Source organism: Panulirus ornatus, chromosome 68 (assembly GCF_036320965.1).
Source record: "Panulirus ornatus isolate Po-2019 chromosome 68, ASM3632096v1, whole genome shotgun sequence".
Taxonomy (NCBI): domain Eukaryota; kingdom Metazoa; phylum Arthropoda; class Malacostraca; order Decapoda; family Palinuridae; genus Panulirus; species Panulirus ornatus.
Window position 1 is genome coordinate 19,025,327 of NC_092291.1, and position 24,566 is coordinate 19,049,892.

The following is a 24,566-nucleotide window of genomic DNA, read 5'->3' on the forward strand; positions in this document are numbered from 1 at the left end:
CTTGGTTCTAACAGCGAGATAGGTGCGTTAGAGGAGTTATATGTGATGATAAATTCAGCCGGGTCAAGGACCAGCCCTGAGATCTCGTTCATCCCTCCTTACTTCCCTCCTTCCTCAGGCACAGGGACGGTAGTGGTTGATGTAGAAGACGTGAACGACGTGCCCCCGAGGTTCTACCGGCAGGAGTGGACGTTTAACGTGTCGGAGAGCCTCACCCCCGACGACGTCTTGGCTACTCTCTCCCTCGTCGACCAGGACGTCTCCAACAACTTCTCCTTCAGGGTCAGTACCTCCCGCAGTAGACTTGGAAATATTGGACGCATTTAGGTGGGGCGCTTAGCTGCCCTCTTATGAAGGCTCCCTCTCTCTATTGTTGAGGGTTCTGAATGCCCTTTGCTAAAGACCCCATTTGCATTTGATTCAAGGCTTTGTCAGTCATCAGTTGAAGACCTTTGAAGCAACCCTTCTTACCTGAAGCCCCTAACGGCCCTGAGCTAATATCTGACTGAAGTAGAAAAGGATTAGTAATCCTCTTGAGTAAGACGATACCCTCAAGTGTTAAGTTAAAGAATTCGCGTACCGTCGCGCTCAAGGGGCAACAGATATGCATGAAACTCATGATACTGTCTTACTAACCAGTCTCACTACAGCATACACTGTGGATATGTATCTTTGATTACATCTCGCATATGTTGTAGTGCACGGTTACTGAGGTGGATGAATCTTGCTTACCTGTAGTTGGTGACCAAGTGTATTCTCAGGTGGTTTGCCACTAGCCTGGTGACCAGGTGGTGGTTACAACTAGCCTGATGACCTGGTGTGTCCACAGGTGGTGTTTGCCACTAGCCTGGTGACCTGGTGTGTCCACAGGCGGTGTTTGCCACTAGCCTGGTGACCTGGTGTGTCCACAGGGGTGTTTATCACTAGCCTGATGACCAGGTGCGTGTACAGGTGGTGGTTACCTCTCGTCTGGGGACCAGGTGTGTTCACAGGTGGTGTCTACCTGCAGCTGGTGACCAGGTGTCCCTACACACAGGTGGTTCCGGGCAGTGGTCGTGGCTGGCAGATGTTTCAAGTCGAGGGGCGGGAAGGAGGCTCCCCAGGTGGAGAACTGAGAGCAGTGGAACCTTTAGACTACGAGGATCCCGACCACAGACGAGGGTTCCACTTCAGAGTCCAGGTCACAGATATGGTACGTCCAGGTCCTTTCAAACGAGGGTTCCACTTCAGAGTCCAGGTCACAGATATGGTACGTCCAGGTCCTTTCAAACGAGGGTTCCACTTCAGGGTCCAGGTCACAGATATGGTACGTCCAGGTCCTTTCAAACGAGGGTTCCACTTCAGGGTCCAGGTCACAGATATGGTACGTCCAGGTCCTTTCAAACGAGGGTTCCACTTCAGGGTCCAGGTCACAGATATGGTACGTCTAGGTCCTTTCAAACGAGGGTTCCACTTCAGGGTCCAGGTCACAGATATGGTACGTCCAGGTCCTGTCAGACGAGGGTTCCACTTCAGGGTCCAGGTCACAGATATGGTACGTCCAGGTCCTGTCAGACGAGGGTTCCACTTCAAGGTCCAGGTCACAGATATGGTACGTCCAGATCCTGCCAGACGAGGGATCCACTTCAGGGTCCAGGTCACAGATATGGTACGTCCAGGTCCTGTCAGACGAGGGTTCCACTTCAAGGTCCAGGTCACAGATATGGTATGTCCAGATCCTGTCAAACGAGGGTTCCACTTCAGGGTCCAGGTCACAGATATGGTACGTCCAGGTCCTGTCAGACGAGGGTTCCACTTCAAGGTCCAGGTCACAGATATGGTACGTCCAGGTCCTGCCAGACGAGGGTTCCACTTCAGGGTCCAGTACACAGATATGGTACGTCCAGGTCCTGTCAGACGAGGGTTCCACTTCAGGGTCCAGGTCACAGATATGGTACGTCCAGGTCCTGCCAGACGAGGGTTCCACTTCAGGGTCCAGTACACAGATATGGCACGTCTGGATTCAGTCTGTTGGCCGAAGGCTCACTCTTGTGTGTACCGTTTGTTAACGGAAGGAAGCGTAGATATCCGTTACCGTTGCCACAATCTAGTTGCTGTTGAAGGTATATAAAACACTGGACACCATGGCTCAAAATGGTATAAGACTACGTAGCTATGATTCTTATTACTGATGTAAGTGTGTGCTTTGGTGTATCACTTTTCGAATATATATATATATATATATATATATATATATATATATATATATATATATATATATATATATATATATTTTTATTTATTTTTTTAATTTGCTTTGTCGCTGTCTCCCGCGTTTGCGAGGTAGCGCAAGGAAACAGACGAAAGAAATGGCCCAACCCACCCCCATACACATGTATATACATACACGTCCACACACGCAAATATACATACCTATACATCTCAATGTACACATATATATACACACACAGACACATACATATATACCCATGCACACAATTCACACTGTCTGCCTTTATTCATTTCCATCGCCACCTCGCCACACATGGAATATATATATATATATATATACTTATGCTTAATTTCTTCATGCTTTGACTTTGATGTTGCAAGTGATACAGTTGATTAGTTACTTTCACCAAATGTTCTAACGAAAACCATTTATCCAGTACATGACAGCATTTAATAACTAGGTATATTTATTTTCGTATCGTTATGAATATTCATTTTCGTCCGGGTTACACACGTTTATGAATCGTATAACTCAAATTGATGAAATAATTTGTATAACTATATATACTGGTCAGACTGATTTTGATGATAACACATTTAGTGTCTATAAATCGCACTAACTCTGTATTCTATGATGATTAATACAAGTAACACTTCAATCATTGATAAAATCAAATACCGTGGTCAGGTGTAAACCACTTAGATATCTCTCCGTGTTATAGGTGTAAACTACTTAAATGTCTTTCCATGTTATAGATATAAACTGCTTAAATATCTTTACGTGTTATAAGTGTAGACTACTTAAATATCTTTTCATGTTATAAGTGTAGACTACTTAGATATCTTTCCATGTTGTAGGTGTAAACTACTTAGATATCTTTCCATGTTATAGGTGTAAACTACTTAAATATCTTTACGTGTTATAGGAGTAAACTACATAAACATTTTTCCATGTTATAGCGTTCCTACGCTGTAAACATTCATTCACTGTGACATCATGGTACTAACACTGGGTCTGTGGGCCATGTCACTGTTGCTGTATCTTTCTGCAGGCAATACGTACGGAAAATATCAATAGACTCCCTCCAATGTTGTTCATATTCCAACCCGCTGACCTTGTCTGTCCCCTTAGAAACGTTGCTACAGTTTGGAAAAAGAAAGGATTCTTCTGTGTGCCTCCAAAACCCCATAATTAAAGCTCCTGTGATGATGCACGGGACTCATTACAATCAGGGGTTTTTTAGAACTCGTGTTAACGTTGTTGGTACAGCCATTCTCATCAGAGTTTTGTGCGCCTCGGGCAAGTACTGCCTCGCTGAGGACCCTTCACTTGGCACAGGTTTTAATCCATTACTCCTGACCGTCGGCTGAGGCAATGTCTTACCCTCACAAGCACAAAGGATGGATGAAGTCTCCTCCCTAGAGGTTCAGCGATCCTATAATACTCCCCCTCTACTCTACCTCCTCCCAAAATCCCTTGTATTACGGCGTTTTAGCAATGTTTTAACTTGCAGAAAATGGTGTATAGGGTCATCCTCCGTCCCTCCTGTAGCACTTGCGAGACCTCAGTGAGCAGGGTGATCCTCCTGTAGCATTTGTGAGACCTCAGTGAGCAGGGTGATCCTCCTGTAGCACTTGTGAGACCTCAGTGAGCAGGATGATCTTCCTGTAGCACTTGTGAGACCTCAGTGAGCAGGGTGATCTTCCTCCTTTAGCACCCTCACCTGCCACACCACGAGGGAAAGACCCACTGTGGGTCTCTCTGTGATGCACAGATAATACTATGTTCTTTACAAACGTCTTGTATAGCCGTGCAAACATCCCATTGCGTTGTACGTGCAGTGATGCGACCCGAATGCTGGCACGGTGCTCGTGTGGTGAGGAGGTTTGCCCGTGCTGGAGGTTAGCGTTGGCGTAGGTTCCATGTTACGGTCCAGGTATCCCATTGTAGCGCAGGTCCCATGATGATGGATGTCCCACCTTGGCGCAGGTCCCGCCATGCCGAGGCACGTTGCATGTTTTCGCGATTTGCATTTTGATGCAGATGGGATTGTGTGGCAGAACGAATGTTGGCCACAATAATATAAATCCTATTCTTAATAGCGCGCCTGTGATGCTCATGCATGTTTAAATGGCCTCGTAGTTTTTTATGTCTCTCTCTCTCTCTCTCTCTCTCTCTCTCTCTCTCTCTCTCTCTCTCTCTCTCTCTCTCTCTCTCTCTCTCTCATCTCGGGAGCTCTTCCTTAACCAGCTTTGGATGCGTTGGAGTATAACTCGGAAGAACAAGTAGGAACTTGGGGGCACGTATAAAACTCGAGGAGATCTACTTCTGAAACTCCCTCGAATATAGAGAATAAGAGTAACGCATTTAACTGTGGCTAAAACTGAACCAACTCTTCCTGAATATTATATCCACCATTTAAACTTGGTTAAAACCCCCTCTCTGCTTCTTCTTTTTTTTTCTCCCCCCACATGTTTAGAAGTGGCTACATGCATTATAAACTTTGGTCAGTAATATGATGGACAGTAATGGAAAATTTTAAAAGGAAGTGCATGTGTTGCATCCGTGGTTGAAATGAGGTTAGTCTAGTGTATTGCGCTGCCGTGTCTCGTCAGGTGACGCTCCCTGCAGCCTTTACGTGCTGTCTACGACGTGTAGATTCCAAAGCTTCCTGACCAGCAGTTGCCTTACACATCCCTCCTGTATGGGTGATCTTACAGTTACTAGGTTGAGGTGAAGATTCGTGAACAGAGACACAGTTGTAATTGGCATGTTGAGTTACTTACACGCCCTTATCTGCATCTCCGGTGTGGTAGAGAATATATATATATATATATATATATATATATATATATATATATATATATATATATAGAGAGAGAGAGAGAGAGAGAGAGAGAGAGAGAGAGAGAGAGAGAGAGAGAGAGAGAGAGAGAGAGAGAGAGAGGAGGCAACATGCGTGTAAAACTCTCTTCCCACAACACACACACACACACACACACACACAGATGGACGAGAGCCAGTAAAGGATGAATTAAGTAAACATCAAGAAAATTGGGTCCAGAGGGAAGAGGTCATGCATTATGATTCAGCTGGACTTTGTGTGATGGGGTGAGCACTAACCTGGAAGAAGAGATGAGTGTTTGGGCTTGTCTTCCAGGCCAACCAGAGGCTATTCTCATCTCCCACGTAAGGCTTGTAAATCACTGAATAATCTTTGAGGCAGGGACAAGAAGAAGGTCTCTTTGGTGGCCCGAAAATGGCCCTGAAACAACAGGAATGAAAAGATGAATGTTGAATGTATATCTTATGAGATGAGGATAAAGTAATGAGTTGTGTGTGTGTGTGTGTTAGGGGTTCAGTCTCCAGTGCCCCGTCGTGTTACTGATCTGTAGAAATGACTCGCGTCCGAATATCATTTGAGGATGATGTGGTAGAGTTATGAGAGAGAGAGAGAGAGAGAGAGAGAGAGAGAGGTTCAGCATTGTGACAATATGATACGTGACTTATCAGGCCTCCCCCCATTGAGCATACAGTGGGATCCACCCAAGTATTATGATCTGCTGACCCCAATCTAACCCAGCGGAACAGCTACATAAGCAAGGTGTCTCCGCCAGTTACAGGATCAGATCCTTTATTGTTAACAGAGGATTCGAGCATTTAAGGATTCACACCAGAAGTAGCGATTTTGGATTGTATATATATCTGCAAAGAAAAGCGATCGTTTGCGATGGATGAAAGTGGTTTTAACCCTTCATTATGGCCGCCACGCTCACCTACCACAAGCTAAACCATACAGTGTGAATATGGTTGGGTATGTAGTGTTCCTAATTCCCTCCCCCAGGGAAGCTGAGCGAAATAGCTGCTTTCATGTAACAAGACCAGCAATCATGCCATGGCCTCGACGTATTTGAACCCCCTTTCCTGAGGGTGAAAAGCATGAATTAGGATGATCATAGACCCGAGGGAAAGTTGGGAGCCCGGAACTCCGTCCGACGGTGTGTTTTCGAGAGGCACTGAGGACGTTCGTTTATCCTATGTTGTGGCTGGTTACTCCTTCAGCCTCCGGTGTTGCAGGATTTCAGGAGTTTCATACGTAAGTGTGTGTGTGTACAGTTCGAGAAAATATTGGCGCGTGTGGCTCACGTTACCCGTGAAATGCGATACTCAAACGAGGGGTTCTTGATTTATGCAGATGCTTGTTACAACTTCCAAGTGAGGGAGAGGGATGTGATGAGGTTTCCTCGTCCAGCCAAATATTCTGTACGGCATATACAGAATATATCTACGTCTTGCTACACGTCTCCTGGGGGTATTTCCCATTTGCAGCCAGCGTCTCATATACGCCGACTTGTTCACTCCGCCAACTTGTGTTCTACACCAGCTTTGAGTCTCCAGAGGGACGTGAGTTACGTAACCAACATCGAGCCATTGCCTATTTGGCTTCCTCAACGTAGGACCTGATCCAGCAAGGGCTCAGCACATACATAAGGGCGGTGTAGACATCGTATCTACCAGTACAGATAGGATCCTCCTTCAGTAAGAAATGTACATCCTTATGAGACCTGTAATAAGATGAATTTCCTTAATAAAAGGAATCTGACCCAACATTGGATCTGTGTCACAATGGGATCTGTGTGAGCAATGGGATCCTTCCCCCAATGGAATGTGTTGATCCTACAGTTATGATATCTCCAGTATGGTCAACGTAGCCAAAAGAGGAATCTTTACATCACTTATAGCGATTCGAGCGCCACCACCACCACAATGTGACCTTGACGACCAGCTTGTTTATGCCAACTGTCGAGTGTGTCAACATAACGAAGTGAACTAGATTGACGCAACACTGATGGAGAATGGCTCATCTTCCGCCAACTTTATTCTGAATAATTCCATGCTTATTATCGTAATATTGCCAACATCTGACAGGAAAATATACAAGTATTTTCGTCTGATTATTTCTAGATTTGTCTCATTAAGAGCACAATATTATCTGGTGTGTCTTACCTCTATCTCTTGAATACATTATGTGGTAATTATCATCTTCAGATGTTTTTTTCATGTATTAACCATTGATTTAAGTGGTCAAGGTAAGAATTGGCAGCGTTTCTTACCAAGACATTAACCACTACACACTTGGTTCTTTGTGTTGACTGGAAAAGATCAAAAAAAATCATTTTGAGAAACATATATTTGAAGGATTCCTGAAATTTTGTCGTTATGAGAGATTGATATGTCATTTTCCACATCTTACATGATTTGCTAGACTGACGACATCTGTCGTGAGTGACTTCCTGAGTTGTGTGCTTTTGTGTGGGCAGGGGGAAGCGGGTTGGTCTGACCCCTACCACGTAGCGGAGACCCGAGTCAAGCTTCACCTCCTGGATGTGAACGACAACGACCCGGTGTTCAGTGAGGACCACGCCCACCTCACCCTGCCGGAGGACACGCCCCCAGGATCTCTTCTCACCACCTTCACCGCATTAGATCCTGACGGTGTAAGTCTCGTAGTCCCCACTATTGGTATGTTCGGTAGAATCACACTTTTTCCCAAGGATTTGTATCGTAATATGTAACTGTACTGAGAACCAGAGGTACATTTGATTAAGGTAAAGATTTTCTTCACAAATGTTGCTCCGTACCTTTGATTTTCTCTTGAATGTGAAAAAATATATGTATATTTACGAGTGTATATGTCACTTATCTCCATACCTTTATATATATATATAAAAATATATATATATATATATATATATATATATATATATATATATATATATATATATATATATATATATATATATATATATTATCCCTGGGGATAGGGGAGAAAGAATACTTCCCACGTATTCCCTGCGTGTCGTAGAAGGCGACTAAAAGGGAAGGGAGCGGGGGGCTGGAAATCCTCCCCTCTCGTTTTTTTTTTTTTTTTTTTTTTTTTTTTTTTATTTTCCAAAAGAAGGAACAGAGAAGAGGGCCAGGTGAGGATATTCCCTCAAAGGTCCAGTCCTCTGTTCTTCTCGCTATCGCGGGAAATGGCGAATAGTATGAAAAAAAAAAAAAAAAAAAATATATATATATATATATATATATATATATATATATATATATATATATATATATATATATATATATATATTTTTTTTTTTTTTTTTTTTTTTTTTCATACTATTCGCCATTTCCCGCGATAGCGAGGTAGCGTTAAGAACAGAGGACTGGGCCTTTTTTGGAATATCCTCACCTGGCCCCCTCTGTTCCTTCTTTTGGAAAATTAAAAAAAAAAAAAGAGAGAGGGGGGAGGATTTCCAGCCCCCCGCTCCCTCCCCTTTTAGTCGCCTTCTACGACACGCAGGGAATACGTGGGATGTATTCTTAATCCCCTATCCCCAGGGATATATATATATATATATATATATATATATATATATATATATATATATATATATATATATATATATATATATATATATATATATATATATATATATATATATATATATTCTCTCCCACACTAACAGCGCCTTATCCACACATCCTCACCTCGTAACCCAGTCTTCATATGTCATTAAGCAGTGTATTGCGAGCACTTCTATGCAAGCATTCCCTGCCCTAGGCTTCTCAGACTCGAGCCATTCCTGGTGCCTCTAGAACCACAGAGATCCACTGCTTCACTGCCTTCTAATACCCCGCTTTAGTTTCCCCCCTTCGACCCCAACACCTCCACCACACCTCCTCGTCAGTCACCCCCTGGGCCTGATGATCTGGCCATCATCATCATCATCATCACTCATCATCATCCCCGTCATCATCATTATCCACCATCACCTTTATTATTCATCATTAATACGAACCATACACACACACTCTCTCTCTCTCTCTCTCTCTCTCTCTCTCTCTCTCTCTCTCTCTCTCTCTCTCTCTCTCTCTCTCTCTCTCTCTCTCTCTCTCTCTCTCTCTCTCTCTCTCTCTCTCTCTCTCTCTCTCTCTCTCTCTCTCTCTCTCTCTCTCTCTCTCTCTCTCTCTCTCTCCTTCCCTGCACGCCACTTACCACTATTACCCACCATCCTGGGGCTGGGTGAGACACTAACTACCACCACTAACAACCATCCTGGGGCTGGATGAGACACTAACTACCACTACTAACAACCATCCTGGGGCTGGGTGAGGCACTAACTACCACCACTAACAACCATCCTGGGGCTGGTTGAGACACTAACTACGACCACTACCACCCACCTTAGGGCTAGTTGAGACACTGATTACCACCCACTAACAACCATCCTGGGGCTGGGTGAGACACTAACTACCACTACTGACAACCATCCTGGGGCTGGATGAGGCACTAACTACCACTTCTAACAACCATCCTGGGGCTGGTTGAGACACTAACTACCACCACTAACAACCATCCTGGGGCTGGTTGAGACACTAACTACCACTACTAACAACCATCCTGGGGCTGGTTGAGACACTAACTACCACCACTAACAACCATCCTGGGGCTGGGTGAGACACTAACTACGACCACTACCACCCACCTTATTAGGGCTTGTTAAGACACTGATTACCACCCACTAAACACCACCACCAGCACCACCCTAGAACTGGACGAGACACTTAACTACCCCCACACTAATTACCACCCTCCATTAACCACCTACCAGGGCCGGGAGAACCGCGTCCGGTACGCCATTGCGACAGCAAGTGACCCTGGGCGACAGTTCGGTGTGGACGCCTCGGGGGCGGTACGGCTCGTGGGCGGGCTGGACCGGGAGGCTGCGGCCGCCCATGACGTGCTGGTGTGGGCGGTGGATGACGGGGAGCCACCCAGGACCGCCACTGCCACCCTGACTGTGAGTAGCCCAGGACTAGAATCATAATTAGTATAATGTGATACCAATGTACATTATGTAGATGGCGTCAAGAGATATATGATAGGAGCCAGCGACCAGGATCAGCCTACGCTGTCGGTAATTTATCTTTTAATGCTGCCTCGTTAATATTGGAGGCGCGAGAGGCTATGCTCTGGTAATGACGGCCATTACTCACCAGTGGAGGTCGCGTGAAGCGGACCGAGTCATTGACGAGAGCGCCGCCATTGGCAAACCACGAAACCATCACGAAATCAAGGAAGTTGTCTTACCTGTCGCTCTGATGAGAAGGAATTATCGAAAAAAAAATATATAGGAGGTGACTTAAGCCACAAATTTATACTCTTTTCACATCAAAGGGACGAAATATCGAGGAATTCTGTGCCTTAATATCCCGGTGATAGATGTAGTGTTCCAGTCTATAAATTACAGATGTGGAAGTCAAAAGGAATGTTGGTCACGGACCACAGACTGACTACACCTTCTCGCCAGAAATGTTGCTGGTGTATTTGCTATGTTTCCCTGTGTCATGAATCTAACTCATGCCACCTCGACTGACCCCCGTCAGTCATACCCAATGAAAAGGTGACCCAGCTTAACTAGATTTTATTTTTTTTCCCCCCGTAGGTAAATCGCCTGGTGTGTTCCCCTAGTGATTTGACCTCATACTAGGTTGGGTTGTGCTGTGTGATCCTGCTTGACCCAGCTTGCTGTTTTCCCATGTGACCTTCACCCGGCCTTGCTGTTTCTCACCTCGATGACCTTGCCTAAACTCCAGTAGTATTCCTCCAGGTGACCTTACCTGACCTCAATGCTTCTCCCACCACAGGCGACCTTACCTGACCCTAATCTTTCTCCCACAGATGACCTTACTTGACTCTGAGGATGTTTCTACGACAGCTGACCTTACCTAACCCTAATGGGTCTCGAACAGATGAGACTACCTGACCCTGATTGTTCTCCCTCAGGTGACCCTACTTGACCTCTGTGGTTCTCCAGCACGTACCCTTCCTTGCCTCTCCCACAGGTGACCCCTACCTGACCCCAACAGTTCTCGCCCACAGGTGACCTTACCTGACCCCCGACAGTTCTCTCCCACAGGTGACCTTACCTGACCCCAATAGTTCTCTCCCACAGGTGACCCTTACCTGACCCCGACAGTTCTCTCCCACAGGTGACCCTTACCTGACCCCCGACAGTTCTCTCCCACAGATGACCCTTACCTGACCCCGACAGTTCTCTCCCACAGGTGACACCTTACCTGACCCCGACAGTTCTCTCCCACAGGTGACCTTACCTGACCCCAACAGTTCTCGCCCACAGGTGACCCCTTACCTGACCCCAATAGTTCTCGCCCACAGGTGACCCCTTACCTGACCCCAACAGTTCTCGCCCACAGGTGAACCCTTACCTGACCCCGACAGTTCTCTCCCACAGGTGACCTTACCTGACCCCAACAGTTCTCGCCCACAGGTGACCCCTTACCTGACCCCGACAGTTCTCGCCCACAGGTGACCCCTACCTGACCCCGATAGTTCTCTCCCACAGGTGACCCCTACCTGACCCCGACAGTTCTCGCCCACAGGTGACCCTTACCTGACCCCGACAGTTCTCTCCCACAGGTGACCCCTACCTGACCCCGACAGTTCTCGCCCACAGGTGACCCTTACCTGAACCCCAATAGTTCTCTCCCACAGGTGACCCCTTACCTGACCCCCGACAGTTCTTGCCCACAGGTGACCCCTTACCTGACCCCCGACAGTTCTCTCCCACAGGTGACCCCTACCTGACCCCGACAGTTCTCTCCCACAGGTGACCCTTACCTGACCCCGACAGTTCTCGCCCACAGGTGACCTTACCTGACCCCCGACAGTTCTCTCCCACAGGTGACCTTACCTGACCCCAATAGTTCTCTCCCACAGGTGACCCCTTACCTGACCCCCGACAGTTCTCGCCCACAGGTGACCCCTACCTGACCCCGACAGTTCTCGCCCACAGGTGACCCCTTACCTGACCCCCGACAGTTCTCTCCCACAGGTGACCCTTACCTGACCCCCGATAGTTCTCTCCCACAGGTGACCCTTACCTGACCCCCGACAGTTCTCGCCCACAGGTGACCCTTACCTGACCCCGATAGTTCTCGCCCACAGGTGACCCCTTACCTGACCCCCTGTGGTTCTCCTACAGCTGAACGTGACGGACAAGAACGACAACCCGCCGTTCCTGACGGAGCCGCGGGAGGTGCACGTCGAGGAGAACAGCGGCCCGCAGGAGGTGGCTCGAGTCAGACTGGGTGACCCGGACGACTGGCGCCGGGGTCATGGCCCGCCCTTCACCCTCGCCCTCGACCCCCGGGCGCCACCACATGTCATCGCCTCCGTCAGGGTCACGCATGACAAGAGTGAGTTTGTTTGGTGGTCACCCATGAGTAAAATGAGTTCGCCATGCATGACAAGAATGAGTTGACAGAATCACTCGGGACAAAAGTGAGGTGACAAGGTCACGCATGACGAGTGGGTTGTAAAGGTCACGCATGACGAGTGGGTTGTAAAGGTCACGCATGACGAGTGGGTTGTAAAGGTCACGCACGACGAGTGGGTTGTAAAGGTCACGCATGACGAGTGGGTTGTAAAGGTCACGCACGACGAGTGGGTTGTAAAGGTCACGCACGACGAGTGGGTTGTAAAGGTCACGCACGACGAGTGGGTTGTAAAGGTCACGCATGACGAGTGGGTTGTAAAGGTCACGCACGACGAGTGCAAGTTGACAAGGTCACGCATGACGAGTGGGTTGTAAAGGTCACGCATGACGAGTGCAAGTTGACAAGGTCACGCATGACGAGTGCAAGTTGACAAGGTCACGCATGACGAGTGGGTTGTAAAGGTCACGCATGACATGCGTCAGTTAACAGGATCATGCATGACAAGGATAAATTGACAGTGTCAGGGAAAACTTGAGCAATATAAATACACTACATATTCAAAGGAATCCTAACCTCTTTGGATGATACATATCCGCCATTATACATCATACAGTATTGAATACAGCACGTATGATATTGGGAAATGAATAGATTATGCATACATGAATTACTTTGTCGACACATAATCAAGATTGGTTCTGTATATGCTTTAGATATCCAAGAAATGTATTAACAGATTATAATGTGCGCGAAAATGTAGTTACCGGTAAAGAGAGAGAGAGAGAAGAAAAGGTTAATACTTTTACTTTGATTAATCCTCATTGATCAGTTGATCCGCCCAGGAGGACTTGGTTAAAGGGAGACACAAATCCAGGTCCGGCACTCGAGGCAGATCCCTCGGTATGTATGAAACAGCTGTCGGTAATGACTCCCTGGTCAGGCCCCTCACACCCCCTCCTCCTCATCTACCTATTATCTTCCTGAATCATTAAAAGCTCGTTAGTAATTAGGGATAATGACATGTATAAACCTAATTATGTCTCCTTTTGTTAGAGAGGGAAACATTCTTCTTTTTTCCGTCGTCGATTCTATTTTTTTTTTATATATATATATATTTTTTTTTTCCCTGCGACAACTAGTACTACCCCCTTCGCCCACCCTCACAGCTAGCGCCCTCCCTCACCTCACCTCACCTCGCGGGTGTAGTGAAGATGCGCCAGACGGCGTCTCCCGCCGTAGTGAACATGATGTAGTGTGATGGTGTCGAGGAAGACACACACACACACACACACACACACACACACTCGCTTGCACTTACTCACTCGCGAGTGTTGGCTCTGCTAGTAATTTTATGCTATGTTTAAAGGTGAGCTTCAGCTCATTCTCTCTCTCTCTCTCTCTCTCTCTCTCTCTCTCTCTCTCTCTCTCTCTCTCTCTCTCTCTCTCTCTCTCTCTCTCTCTCTCTAAGCGACGAGCAGCAAGATGGTTCAACGCATCAGCCAAGGGGTTTCTAGATGTTCTAGATAACAGTGGTTGTTTTCTAGTTGGATTATCGGAACGATAATATGGTATTTAAGTGATCTTTGATTATCTAGTTTGATCTTTAACTATTTAGTTCGTCAGGTGATACGTGTGTGCGTGTGTGTGTGTGTGTTTTGGCAGAAAAGTGTATCCCATTTAAAGTCAAAGTCTCTGTTGTCTTTGTCTTCGTTTGAGATGGGAAAGCAGACATCTTAGGTTCAGTGCTCCTCCCCACCATCCCCTCTCAGTACACGACGGTACGATTTTTTTCTTTAGCGTAACGGTACGACCCTTGAGCATAACGGTACGACCCTTGAGCATAACGGGACGACCCTTGAACGTAACGGGACGACCCTTGAGCGTAACGGGACGACCCTTGAGCATAACGGGACGACCCTTGAGTATAACGGGACGACCCTTGAGCATAACGGTACGACCCTTGAGCGTAACGGGACGACCCTTGAGCAGAACGGGACGACCCTTGAGCGTAATGGTAAGACCCTTGAGCATGATGGTACGACCCTTGAGCATAACGGGACGACCCTTGAACGTATCGGGACGACCCTTGAGCGTAACGGGACGACCCTTGAGTATAACGGGACGACCCTTGAGCATAATGGTACGACACTTAAGCATGATGGTACGACCTTTGAGCATGACGGTACACTTTCCTCTCGTGCATGACGCAGTTAGAAGGTAGGCCCTCATACGCAAGGAGTCGTACCGTCGTGCTCGAGGGTCGTACCTCAATGCTCAAGGGGCTGATCGCGTGTCACCAGGAAGCTCTTGACCCGTTCACTTTGGAAATTCCAATTAGCAGTTGTCATGTCCTGGATATTAAATCCTATTGGAATGTTCTCTTTGATAATTCCTAATTAATTAGAACGGGAAATGTTCTGACAGTTCAAGTTACTTTTTATATATATTTTTTTTTTTCGTTGTCATACAGACTACATCATTCTTTTCCTTTCGTTGAAGCTGAAAAAAAAGAAAGAGACTTTACGCTCTGAAAAATTTAATCAGATACGGTCATATTAAGGAAATTTATATTTCGGTCTAGATTTATATATATATATATGTATATATATATATATATATATATATATATATATATATATATCTTTATTTTCTTTCAAACTATTCGCCATTTCCCGCGTTAACAAGGTAGCGTTAAGAACAGAGGACTGGGCCTCTGAGGGAATATCCTCACCTGGCCTCGTTCTCTGTTTCTTCTTTTGGAAAATTAAAAAAAAAAAAAAACGAGAGGGGAGGATTTCCAGCCCCCCGCTCCCTCCCCTTTTAGTCGCCTTCTACGACACGCAGGGAATACGTTGGAAGTATTCTTTCTCCCCTATCCCCAGGGATATATATACACGATCAACCCGTCTTGAACCATATATCGTCCTCAGCCATTTTATTCCCCCCTCACATCCCACCTTTCCCTTATGCAATGCTACAAGGTCCAAGACACACACACACATACCACTCTGTCGGGACTCCCATACGCTCAGCCATGCCCATCTTCTACCCTGGCCAGACCCCGCCTGCAAGTGGCGGCAACACCGCCAACGAGATGTCATTTCGCTGAGACTTTATCACCGTCGAGGATCTTCCCCTCCCTAAAGGAGCACACCTTACCCTGTTCCCCCACGGAGCGCATCCTCGAAACTGAAAGAACTCGGCAAAGAGATCTGCAAGGACTTCCATAACTAACCAAGTATATGTCGAGTTCAGAAATCAATTTAGTCAACTGAAGAAAATCATTTTATACAACTTATGAAAAGCCATCTATCTCCGAACGCAATCGAGAGGCAGCGTACGGGGGCATGCGTCATGGCACCCTGTTGTGGCACTCGCCCTTACGCTTTTAAACCCAGGGTTCGTAGTCGGAGCCATTGTCGGAACACAATCACGTTAAAACGCAATCAGGTCAAAGCGCAATCAGGTCAGACTGTAATCAAGGTCGAAGCTTTCACAGACGGAAGTGTGACTGGGTCCGAGCAGAATTGGGTCGAAGCTTAATCGGGGTCGAATTCAACTGAGTCGCATCATAATCGGGTCTGAGCGTAATCGTGTCGAAAGTTTAATCGGGTTAAGTTTATTCGCACCAGAGCTTTTAATAGGATCCAAGCATCATAATGAGGTCGAAGCTTACTCAGGTCATTGTCGTCTAATCAGGGACAGTACCTGATGGAATCAAAAACTCATCAGATGGTAATGAACACGGTGTCGAATGTTGTGAGGTTATGATAGATTAGATTTTGATGGCATCCAAACGCACTCATTGATTATTCTGATCAACAAAAATTATTTGCAGATTGTCTAGATTCCATTGCTCTCCTCTGATCGCTGTGTGATTAAACACACACACACACACACACACACACACACACAGACACATTTTGTAGTGGAGTGGTTAGCGTTGTGACCTACCAGTCTCACGGACCCGGGTTCGAGTTCCGGGACGTGGCAGCTAGATCACAGTCAGTCCAGCTGTTCATCCTACATCTTTGGGGGTTGGTTGATAAATGATCACCTAACGTGAAGTAAGGTGCATGTACATGTCTATGTATGATAATGTCAAGACAAGGGACATATAAAAGTTTAAATCTCTCTCATCACATATTGTACAAATAGGAAACATACACCCACACACGCAAACATACATAGAACAGATCGAATCTCAGTTTATGTTAACTGAGACGGCACGGGTAACTAAACGCCCTATATGATATGTTTGACGTTTACTCTGAAGACATGTTTTAGTTGATTATCCACCAATTTTTCTACCGTAGGAAAGATGCAACAATGATTTTCTCTTTTACTACACGAGTTAATGATATATCTTATGATAAAGATCTTTGATAGATTTTGAAGCCTATCTAGTAATAAAGACCACCGGATTATATTGTCTTCAAAGAATCCACAACAATATCCACGAGTTGTGTTTCCGGGTTACATGCCACAGTTTCAAGGAAAGTCAGACTTTCTATATACCCACAGTCTGGTTGAACCCTTCCCAGTTCTTACTGATAGGATAACATGATATGTGGTGCATCAACCCACAGCAACGGGACTCTAGTATGTGTTGGTGTCTGTGTGCGACAGGAGGGGACGGAGGGCGCGGGGAGGGAGTGGTGTGGACGCGGACCGCTCTAGACCGGGAGGAGCGACGCTCACTGCTGGTGCCGCTGGTAGTGGCCGACGCTGGACGCCCGCCTCTCTCCGCCACAGTCACCCTCACCCTCCACGTAGCCGACCTCAACGACAACCCCATGACCTCCGCCGCCAAGACCGTCACTGTCCACACTCTCCAGGTCAGTTAGTCACTGTCGCGAAGACCTTCACTATCCACTCTTTTTTTTTTTTTCGCACAGCGCCTCCTCCACTACCCTCACAGTCCACTCACTCGTTAGGAAGTTTGAGAAGCCTAGACAAAGATGGATCTGCTCGAGAAATTTTATGGCAGACATCATATTGCCCAGCGACATAATGCTCTTGAGCACGACCTTATGACCCCATAGGTATAATAACGTCATGCTATCATACCCAAGGGTCTTACCTTCGTGCTTCAGGGGTCAAGCATCCAATGATGAATCGCCAGAATAGTGATCAGCTCTTTATATGTAAACAAATGCCAGTGTCCCATCATCTGGCGAGTTAAGGGGATTGTCTCACATTCTAACCTTAGGCCAAGAAAGAACAGAGATATACAAATATACAGTTATCGAAACAAGGCAGTAAAGTGGCAATGATTAAAATGATGTTGACTTTTCGAGTCTAGAGACAAGAATTACCTGCCAGCTCATTTGAAGAGTCTTTCAGACTCTAGGGAATATAAAGTAATCTGCCAAACTATTTCTTTGCAAGTATAGTTGCCAGATACTCCCAAGCTTGTCTCGTTTGTGATACCGAAAGTTTCAGGCCTGTGTTATCCTGACACTCGTAGTAAAAGCTCCCTTTTTGCTTTTGATGATATTCAATCCATTTTACTTCCTGTACTAATGATAATTATTTAAATGAAGAGAGAAATGATTAGTTGAAATTCTGATTTACGTCAATCAGATGGTCAGTAATCAAGAAATGTCATCGTATATTAACAAATTGTATAAATGTTCCCATAGTTATCCATGTGGAGCAGGTGGGTTTGAGGTGAGACTGCAGTGGGTTGTGCCTGTATTCAAGTAGTTCCTCTAAGTCACCCATCCTAACCACTGAGTCTTGCCACCCAGCTTAAGCACCCAGCCTAGCTGCCCAACCTAGCCACTCAGTCGTAAAATGTGCCCATCAAAGTATTTTACCAAGGCTGCTCAAACTCACTATTGTCGCCACAAACTTCACCGTCTGCATCATCTGAGCTAATCATAAACTTACGCTAAATGTCTCAGAACTTTTGTAATGGTGGACATTTTTCTTCTTTTATCTCTTTTGACAATGCAAGGTTGCACTTTGGTCTTGATACAGGTTTGGTTATTGATATCCTCCAAGAATTCTATCGTGGTGCCACGTGTCTTAACCTTGTATATGTACGTACCATGTATTTTACTCCTATGTATTTTACACACACACACACACACACACACACACTAGTTTGTGTGTGTGTGTGTGTGTGTGTGTGTCTTTTATCAAAACCTACAGATCACTGATAGCCAAGGTGGCCTTCTTGTACTTAAGAGGATTTCATTCTCTCCATCTTCCTCCTACACACATTCCAAGCCTCACTTACTGCCGAATTCCCACAGGAGGATGTCAATTCCTTTTTACATATCTCCCCACAGCATCAGACGGGCCCGGTGCCCCTGGGAAGGGTGTATGTGCGAGACCCGGACGACTGGGACGCCGCCTCCAAGACCTACTCTTGGAGACACCAGGAGCAGGGCTTCTTCCTCGACACCTCCTCTGGCGACCTGACCATGGCTGCCTCCACCCCTGATGGCCGGTAGGTGAAGGTGTTTCCCCTCACCTCATATATGACAGACGACAGCTACCCCTCACCTAACTGCTGGTTTGCTAAGGTATCGTCCACACCTAATAGCTCGTTAGCGAAGGTGTTTACCCCCCCCCCCCCCACTCGATTGTTGGTAAGTAATCGTTCCATTTACACCTGATGGTTAATGAAGATGCCACCTACACTTGATAGCTAGGTGGCAGCCTCACCTGATAGCCGGTAGGTGAAGGTAAGGGCGTGGTTGGGTGAATACAACGACTGGATTGCTATTGTCACGTGCCCGGTAATTGCTTCCCATTGCAATGGACTTTGACATGACAAAGTCAAACATAAAACTCTCGTTATGCATATACACATTTTCATTAGATTTTGACAGATTATTTTTTTCTCCAGTTTCGACAGTTTCTGATAATGAAAATAGGATTTCATGTCTATATTTAGATTTTTTTCTAATTATCTTGAATCTCACGCTTGCCGAAATTTACCCCGAGAATAACTTTATTCTCACATCATTTCATTCTTTTCCGCGTGGGAAACTGTTTATCTCTGAGTTTTGCGGAAAGTTTCGTTCAAATAACACATCTGCCATGGTCACTAGATTACCTTGCCTTGAACTTTGACTCCATTTCTGTCACCAGATACGAGCTGGGCTTTAGCGTCAGCGACGTCAGCCAAGGTCAGTGGGACGTCGAGGCCAACGTTACCGTGCAGGTCAAGTCCCTGGAGCGGCGAGAGGTCATGGAGGTGACGCCCCTCACACTGGCCGCTGACAGCCGCCGTGTGGTCCAGCAGGAGCAGCAGGTCAGGGGGTGAGGGCGCCTGCTGCGTCAGGCGGTGGAAGGATGAGGATGTTTGAAGAGAGGAGGCTGGTGTGTGTCAGAACGGTGGAGCTGGTGTATGTTTGAAGGTAGAGAGTTTTAGATGTTAGAGATGAAAGAATGTTAGAAGTTAGATGGGATGGAGAGAGAGAGAGAGAGAGAGAGAGAGAGAGAGAGAGAGAGAGAGAGAGAGAGAGAGAGAGAGAGAGAGAGAGATAAAAAGAAGAGAGAAAATTATTGAGAGAAACTTTCGGGACGAGAGGAGGAGGAGAGAGGGAGAATGTGTGTATAGAGAAAAAGAGGAGGTAGAAAGAATAAGATGATAAATAAGAGAAGGTGAGATAGACGGGAAAAAAAACGGAAAGGGAAGAGGAGACACATTAGGGACGGAAAAGAACGGAACCTGAGACTGAAAGGAAGAGCAAATGTACTATATAGTCCACCAGCAGTACACTCCACACGCGAGTCTGTCATTTTCATCCAGATGATGATAATGGTAACAGTCGTCCTAAACTCCTACGAGTCATGCACACACCTTTCCCGCCCTCAGGAGGGAACTTCAGTCCTGAGCCGGCTGGTGGGGGCGATACGGGCGTGGGTTGAGGGTCGCGGCGAGGGCGTGAGGGCGGTGTCCATACAACAGCTAGAGGGGGACGGCGCCGCCCCAGCGACCAACCCAGCGACCCGAGTCTGGATCTCGTCACCTGGAGTTGCTAACCTCGACCATGTTTTGCTCTACAGGAGACAAGAGGTGAGGTTCAGTTCTCATCTGAAATAACCAGTTTTGGTTGGTAATTGCTTTGCCCTGTCCACCTATCCTGTCCCCATCTATCCACCTGTTTACCTCTCCTGTCCATTGTGAGGGACAGTTTGGGTAAGAGGTTGAGACAAAGTGCCCCTCAGCCTTTCTACACATACATACATATATATATACACATTTCGATTCACGATGTATTTTCATTAAAAAACAGAAATGTGAAACAACAAAGCCCTCCACACCGTCCGCCTCCGGTCATCCCCAACTTCAACGGTTTACAAAAGCGAGTAAAACTGTTGAGCAAATTTTGGAGGGAGGCCAGCAACAACCCCTTGCGTAAAACTTTTGCCAGGGAAATTTTCATGAAATGAAACAAACTAATCTGCGTCGCAGACAGGATCCAATTCTGTAGCAAATTTCAAAATATCTCAACGAGCTTACAAAAAAAAAAAGAATGTACATACATGAAAGAATCATATACAAACAAATGCATAATTGGTTGAAGATATGGATTCCTGATAGACCATTCCCTGGAATTTCTTTTGTTTACTTTTCCAGACATCCAATGTATTTCTAACTTGATAACAGAAATTTGAAATACTTTCAGTGAGACAAAATTCATTTTATCCAATACGAGTATAGCTGAGCCAAGCCATAGGCGTCAGTATAAGAGACGTGGGCGTGGTCGGTTGTCACGAGGCCTCCAAGGAGGCCGCCCACGACTCGAGGCGGTGTGTGGGCGGGTGCTGGGTGGGCGTGAGCGAGGGGTTCGCCATAGTGGACGCCAACACGTCAGCCGTGGTGGGTCCCCGGGTGAGTGTCGGCAGCAGGTGTGGCTGTGGCAACATGGTCCAAGCTGAGGACACGGCTTGCACGCCACACACTTGCCTCAACGGCGGCAGGTGTGTGGCCACGTCCGCTGGCGTCGGGTGAGTTACGCATCTGTCCAGCTGCTGTTCACACACTAGGCATTTCACCATTGAACTTGGTCTTATAGGGTTCGACAGTGATCACTTCTGTTATCGTAGATCTATATCTTATTAACAACTTTGGAACAAGACAGGATCATTTGCATATGGTAATGCTAGCACCTGCAACTTAAGCTGATAAACAAATACTCTTCAAGAACTCAAGAACAGTTTATGCTTGTAACATGTAGTAAAGCTTCTCTACAGGTTTTACTGTCTTTGTTGTTCATGCATCACAACTCGTGCCTCTTAAAACACCAAAGTTAGGCCCCTCTTTCACAACATCTGTTACTCGCACAGGTGTCCGCTTACCCTTCGGTATTTTCATGATCTAAAAGTACATTTGCAATTGCGACACCTGCTCTGAGCTTATTGTATACCCAGGTGTATACGTCTCCAAAACACATGTTTAAAGGTCATTATCTTTCCAGACTACGTTTGATGTGTTATCAGCTCCTGCCCTAAATTTAAAGGCTCCTATGACACCTGTCACAGTATCTTTATCTCCTTTCACAGGTGTATTTGTCCGCACCAAAGCCTACTATGAGGCCTTAATCTTCCTATTGTATCACCCCGACACCTGTTCTGTGGTCTCTGTCATCCACCCAGATGTGTCTGTCCGCATGGCACCTGGGGGCCCCGCTGTAAGGTCGTCGTCAGACACTTCGAGGGCGGCGGGGGCGGGCAGAAGAATGAGGCCGTTGCTGCAGCACCGGGTGGGTGGGCGTGGGTGCCGCCCATCCCACCCTGCGACGAGCTGCACCTGAGTCTCGAAGTGCTCAGCCGGTCCGAGGAGGCGACACTGCTCTACTCCGGGCCTGGCCAGAGGCTAGGGACATCAACAGCCTCAAGCGACCTGATGCTTCTGCTGCTGCTGGAGCTGCGCCACGGACGTCCGTCGCTGCTGCTGGACCTGGGGGCCGGCCCTGTCACTCTGGCCCTCGACGCCTCCTACTCCCTGGCTGATAACGCCTGGCATAGGATCGATCTCGTGTGGAAGGGCGAGGTGAGCGTCGCCCTACTATATTCTAATGACTCTGACACTTACCTGCACTGGTACTTAGGCACACTGACAGTTAGTTCTACTGGCACTTAATCCCACTGGCACTTACTCCCACTAGCGCTTAGTCCCGTTGGACCTAGCACCACAGGCACTTAACAACGCTATCACTTAGCAAAATCAGCACTTAGCCACACGTTCACTTAGCAACTTAAGCACTTGGGAACACTAGCATTTAGCAACGCTGGCACTTACTGACTCTGACACTAAGCGACGCCGGCACTCTGCCCCACTGGTACTTAGCGACACTGGCTATGAGGCTAGCATTCATGGAGACCCGAGTAGAGACTATTTGCTTATTCTGTGGTTTATTTCCGGGACATTAATTGATGACTCGGGGGGGGGGGGGGACATAGTCATAAGGTCTCAGGCGAAGATGATTGGTCAAAGGTTACATAACATCATTTTACATGTCTGTTACGAACACATATATATTTAGCACGTGAGTGTCTGGAAATATACGTAGTTAGCTACGTCTTAGCCAAAGGCCAAGGCTCGAGTTACGGTTAATGTGTTGCTGTTATGAGAGAATGTGATATACTTGTGCCTGACGTAAGGCCTGGTGGAGAGCCAGGTAAGGCTCACAGAGAATACACTATGATGGTGATGTATATCATCCTTTTGCCGATAATGCTCTTGAACTAAAGGGGGAAAAAAAGATGTGAATGAAAGCCAAGAAGGATGTTGATCTTAACTTTTAAGGGTACTTGAATGAGCAGAGTAATGCAAAGTTAGGTTGAGGTAATGTACAGAGACTTGGTGAGTGCTACGAACAGATCGTGGGGGGGGAAAGATGAATAGCATGATGCCATAGAAATGCAAAAACTAAAGAAAGTAATGAATTTAGTTCTTTTGAGTAAATAGTAAGAAGGATGGGATCTCAGGAGAAAGATAAGTGAACATATCATGGGAAATGACAAGCAGTTATGAAGGGAGATAGCAAGGTGAAGCAGGAAGATGTGTGTGTTGAGTTAGGGTTAATAAACAAGTCTGAGAGACTGACTGCTCGTGACAAGGGTAACGTTTGCCAGAGATGGAGAGGCTCTACCAAAGAAATGATAGAGGATGATGGTATAAAAGACCTGGAAATTGGCACAGGTGGGAGTGAGAGGTTAGAGGCTTCGGGGGGTAAGTGTGTGGGGAGAGAAAGACGCAAAGAGAGGGCAGGGCAGTGAGGGAAGCAGTAATTCACTTAAGATGAAAGAAAAGAAACTGGTATAGATGGCTTGGTCAGTATATGTTGAATTGACGTGGAAAGGGTATGTGGCAGCAAGGAAGAGAAAGTGGTCAAATGTCAGATACCCGGACGAAGGTAGTGTGTGTGGTCCGTTGTATAAAGGTAAAGGGAGTGACTATGATTTGTAAGGATTACAGTGAGATAAGCCTCCTCGGCAGGGCTAACAAGATAGATTTGGGAGGATTGTGTGCGATCGCATTATAAAGTATTATTGAATCCTTTGTTGGTAGCGAACACGGTAGGTTCGGGAAGGGACGAGGTTGTATAGGTTGGAATTTTGTATTCGGGAAGTTGTGGGGAAAATTGAATTGAAAAGGGAAGCCAAGTGTAAACAGCATTTATGGATTTCGAAATGACAGAAGCGAAATATTAATAAGGGACGTATGGCAGATACATGAAGAATGAAGAAAATTTATTGTAGCACAGTGGAAGGTATTATGAGATAAGAAAAAAAAAAAAGCGAAAGAGTTGAATAGATGCAGAGTGTGAACAGTTCAGGGGAAAAGGTATTTTGGACGAGAATGCCAGAGGAATGTTTTTTTTCATCATATACGATAGTGGCGTGCTCTGTGTGTGCATATATACTGTGGATCGCGATGGGTTGCATGGAGGTGTGAATGAAAACGACTGGTGAGCGAAGTGGAAAGTAAGAAAAACGTTTATATCATTGCTGGAGGGATGTGGCATGAGCGACTAGCATACACCAGATCTATCCCATATGTCTAAGGATAGAGTTATATGTATAAGGACAG

General features: G+C 46.3%; 1 protein-coding gene across 4 annotated transcripts in view; it reads left to right on the plus strand.

The window, feature by feature from the left end:
- LOC139747459 (putative neural-cadherin 2) overlaps positions 1–24,566 on the plus strand; it is a 296,803-nt gene that overhangs the window by 262,235 nt on the left and 10,002 nt on the right. For all 4 annotated transcript variants that reach the window (XM_071659816.1, XM_071659819.1, XM_071659817.1 and 1 more), the window contains exons 9-19: positions 119–282; positions 1,037–1,192; positions 7,534–7,710; positions 9,877–10,065; positions 12,271–12,484; positions 17,135–17,343; positions 18,805–18,965; positions 19,613–19,775; positions 20,343–20,543; positions 21,192–21,478; positions 22,127–22,523. In XM_071659816.1, coding sequence (XP_071515917.1) covers positions 119–282; positions 1,037–1,192; positions 7,534–7,710; positions 9,877–10,065; positions 12,271–12,484; positions 17,135–17,343; positions 18,805–18,965; positions 19,613–19,775; positions 20,343–20,543; positions 21,192–21,478; positions 22,127–22,523 — 2,318 coding nt within the window. The remainder of the gene's footprint in view (positions 1–118; positions 283–1,036; positions 1,193–7,533; positions 7,711–9,876; positions 10,066–12,270; positions 12,485–17,134; positions 17,344–18,804; positions 18,966–19,612; positions 19,776–20,342; positions 20,544–21,191; positions 21,479–22,126; positions 22,524–24,566) is intronic.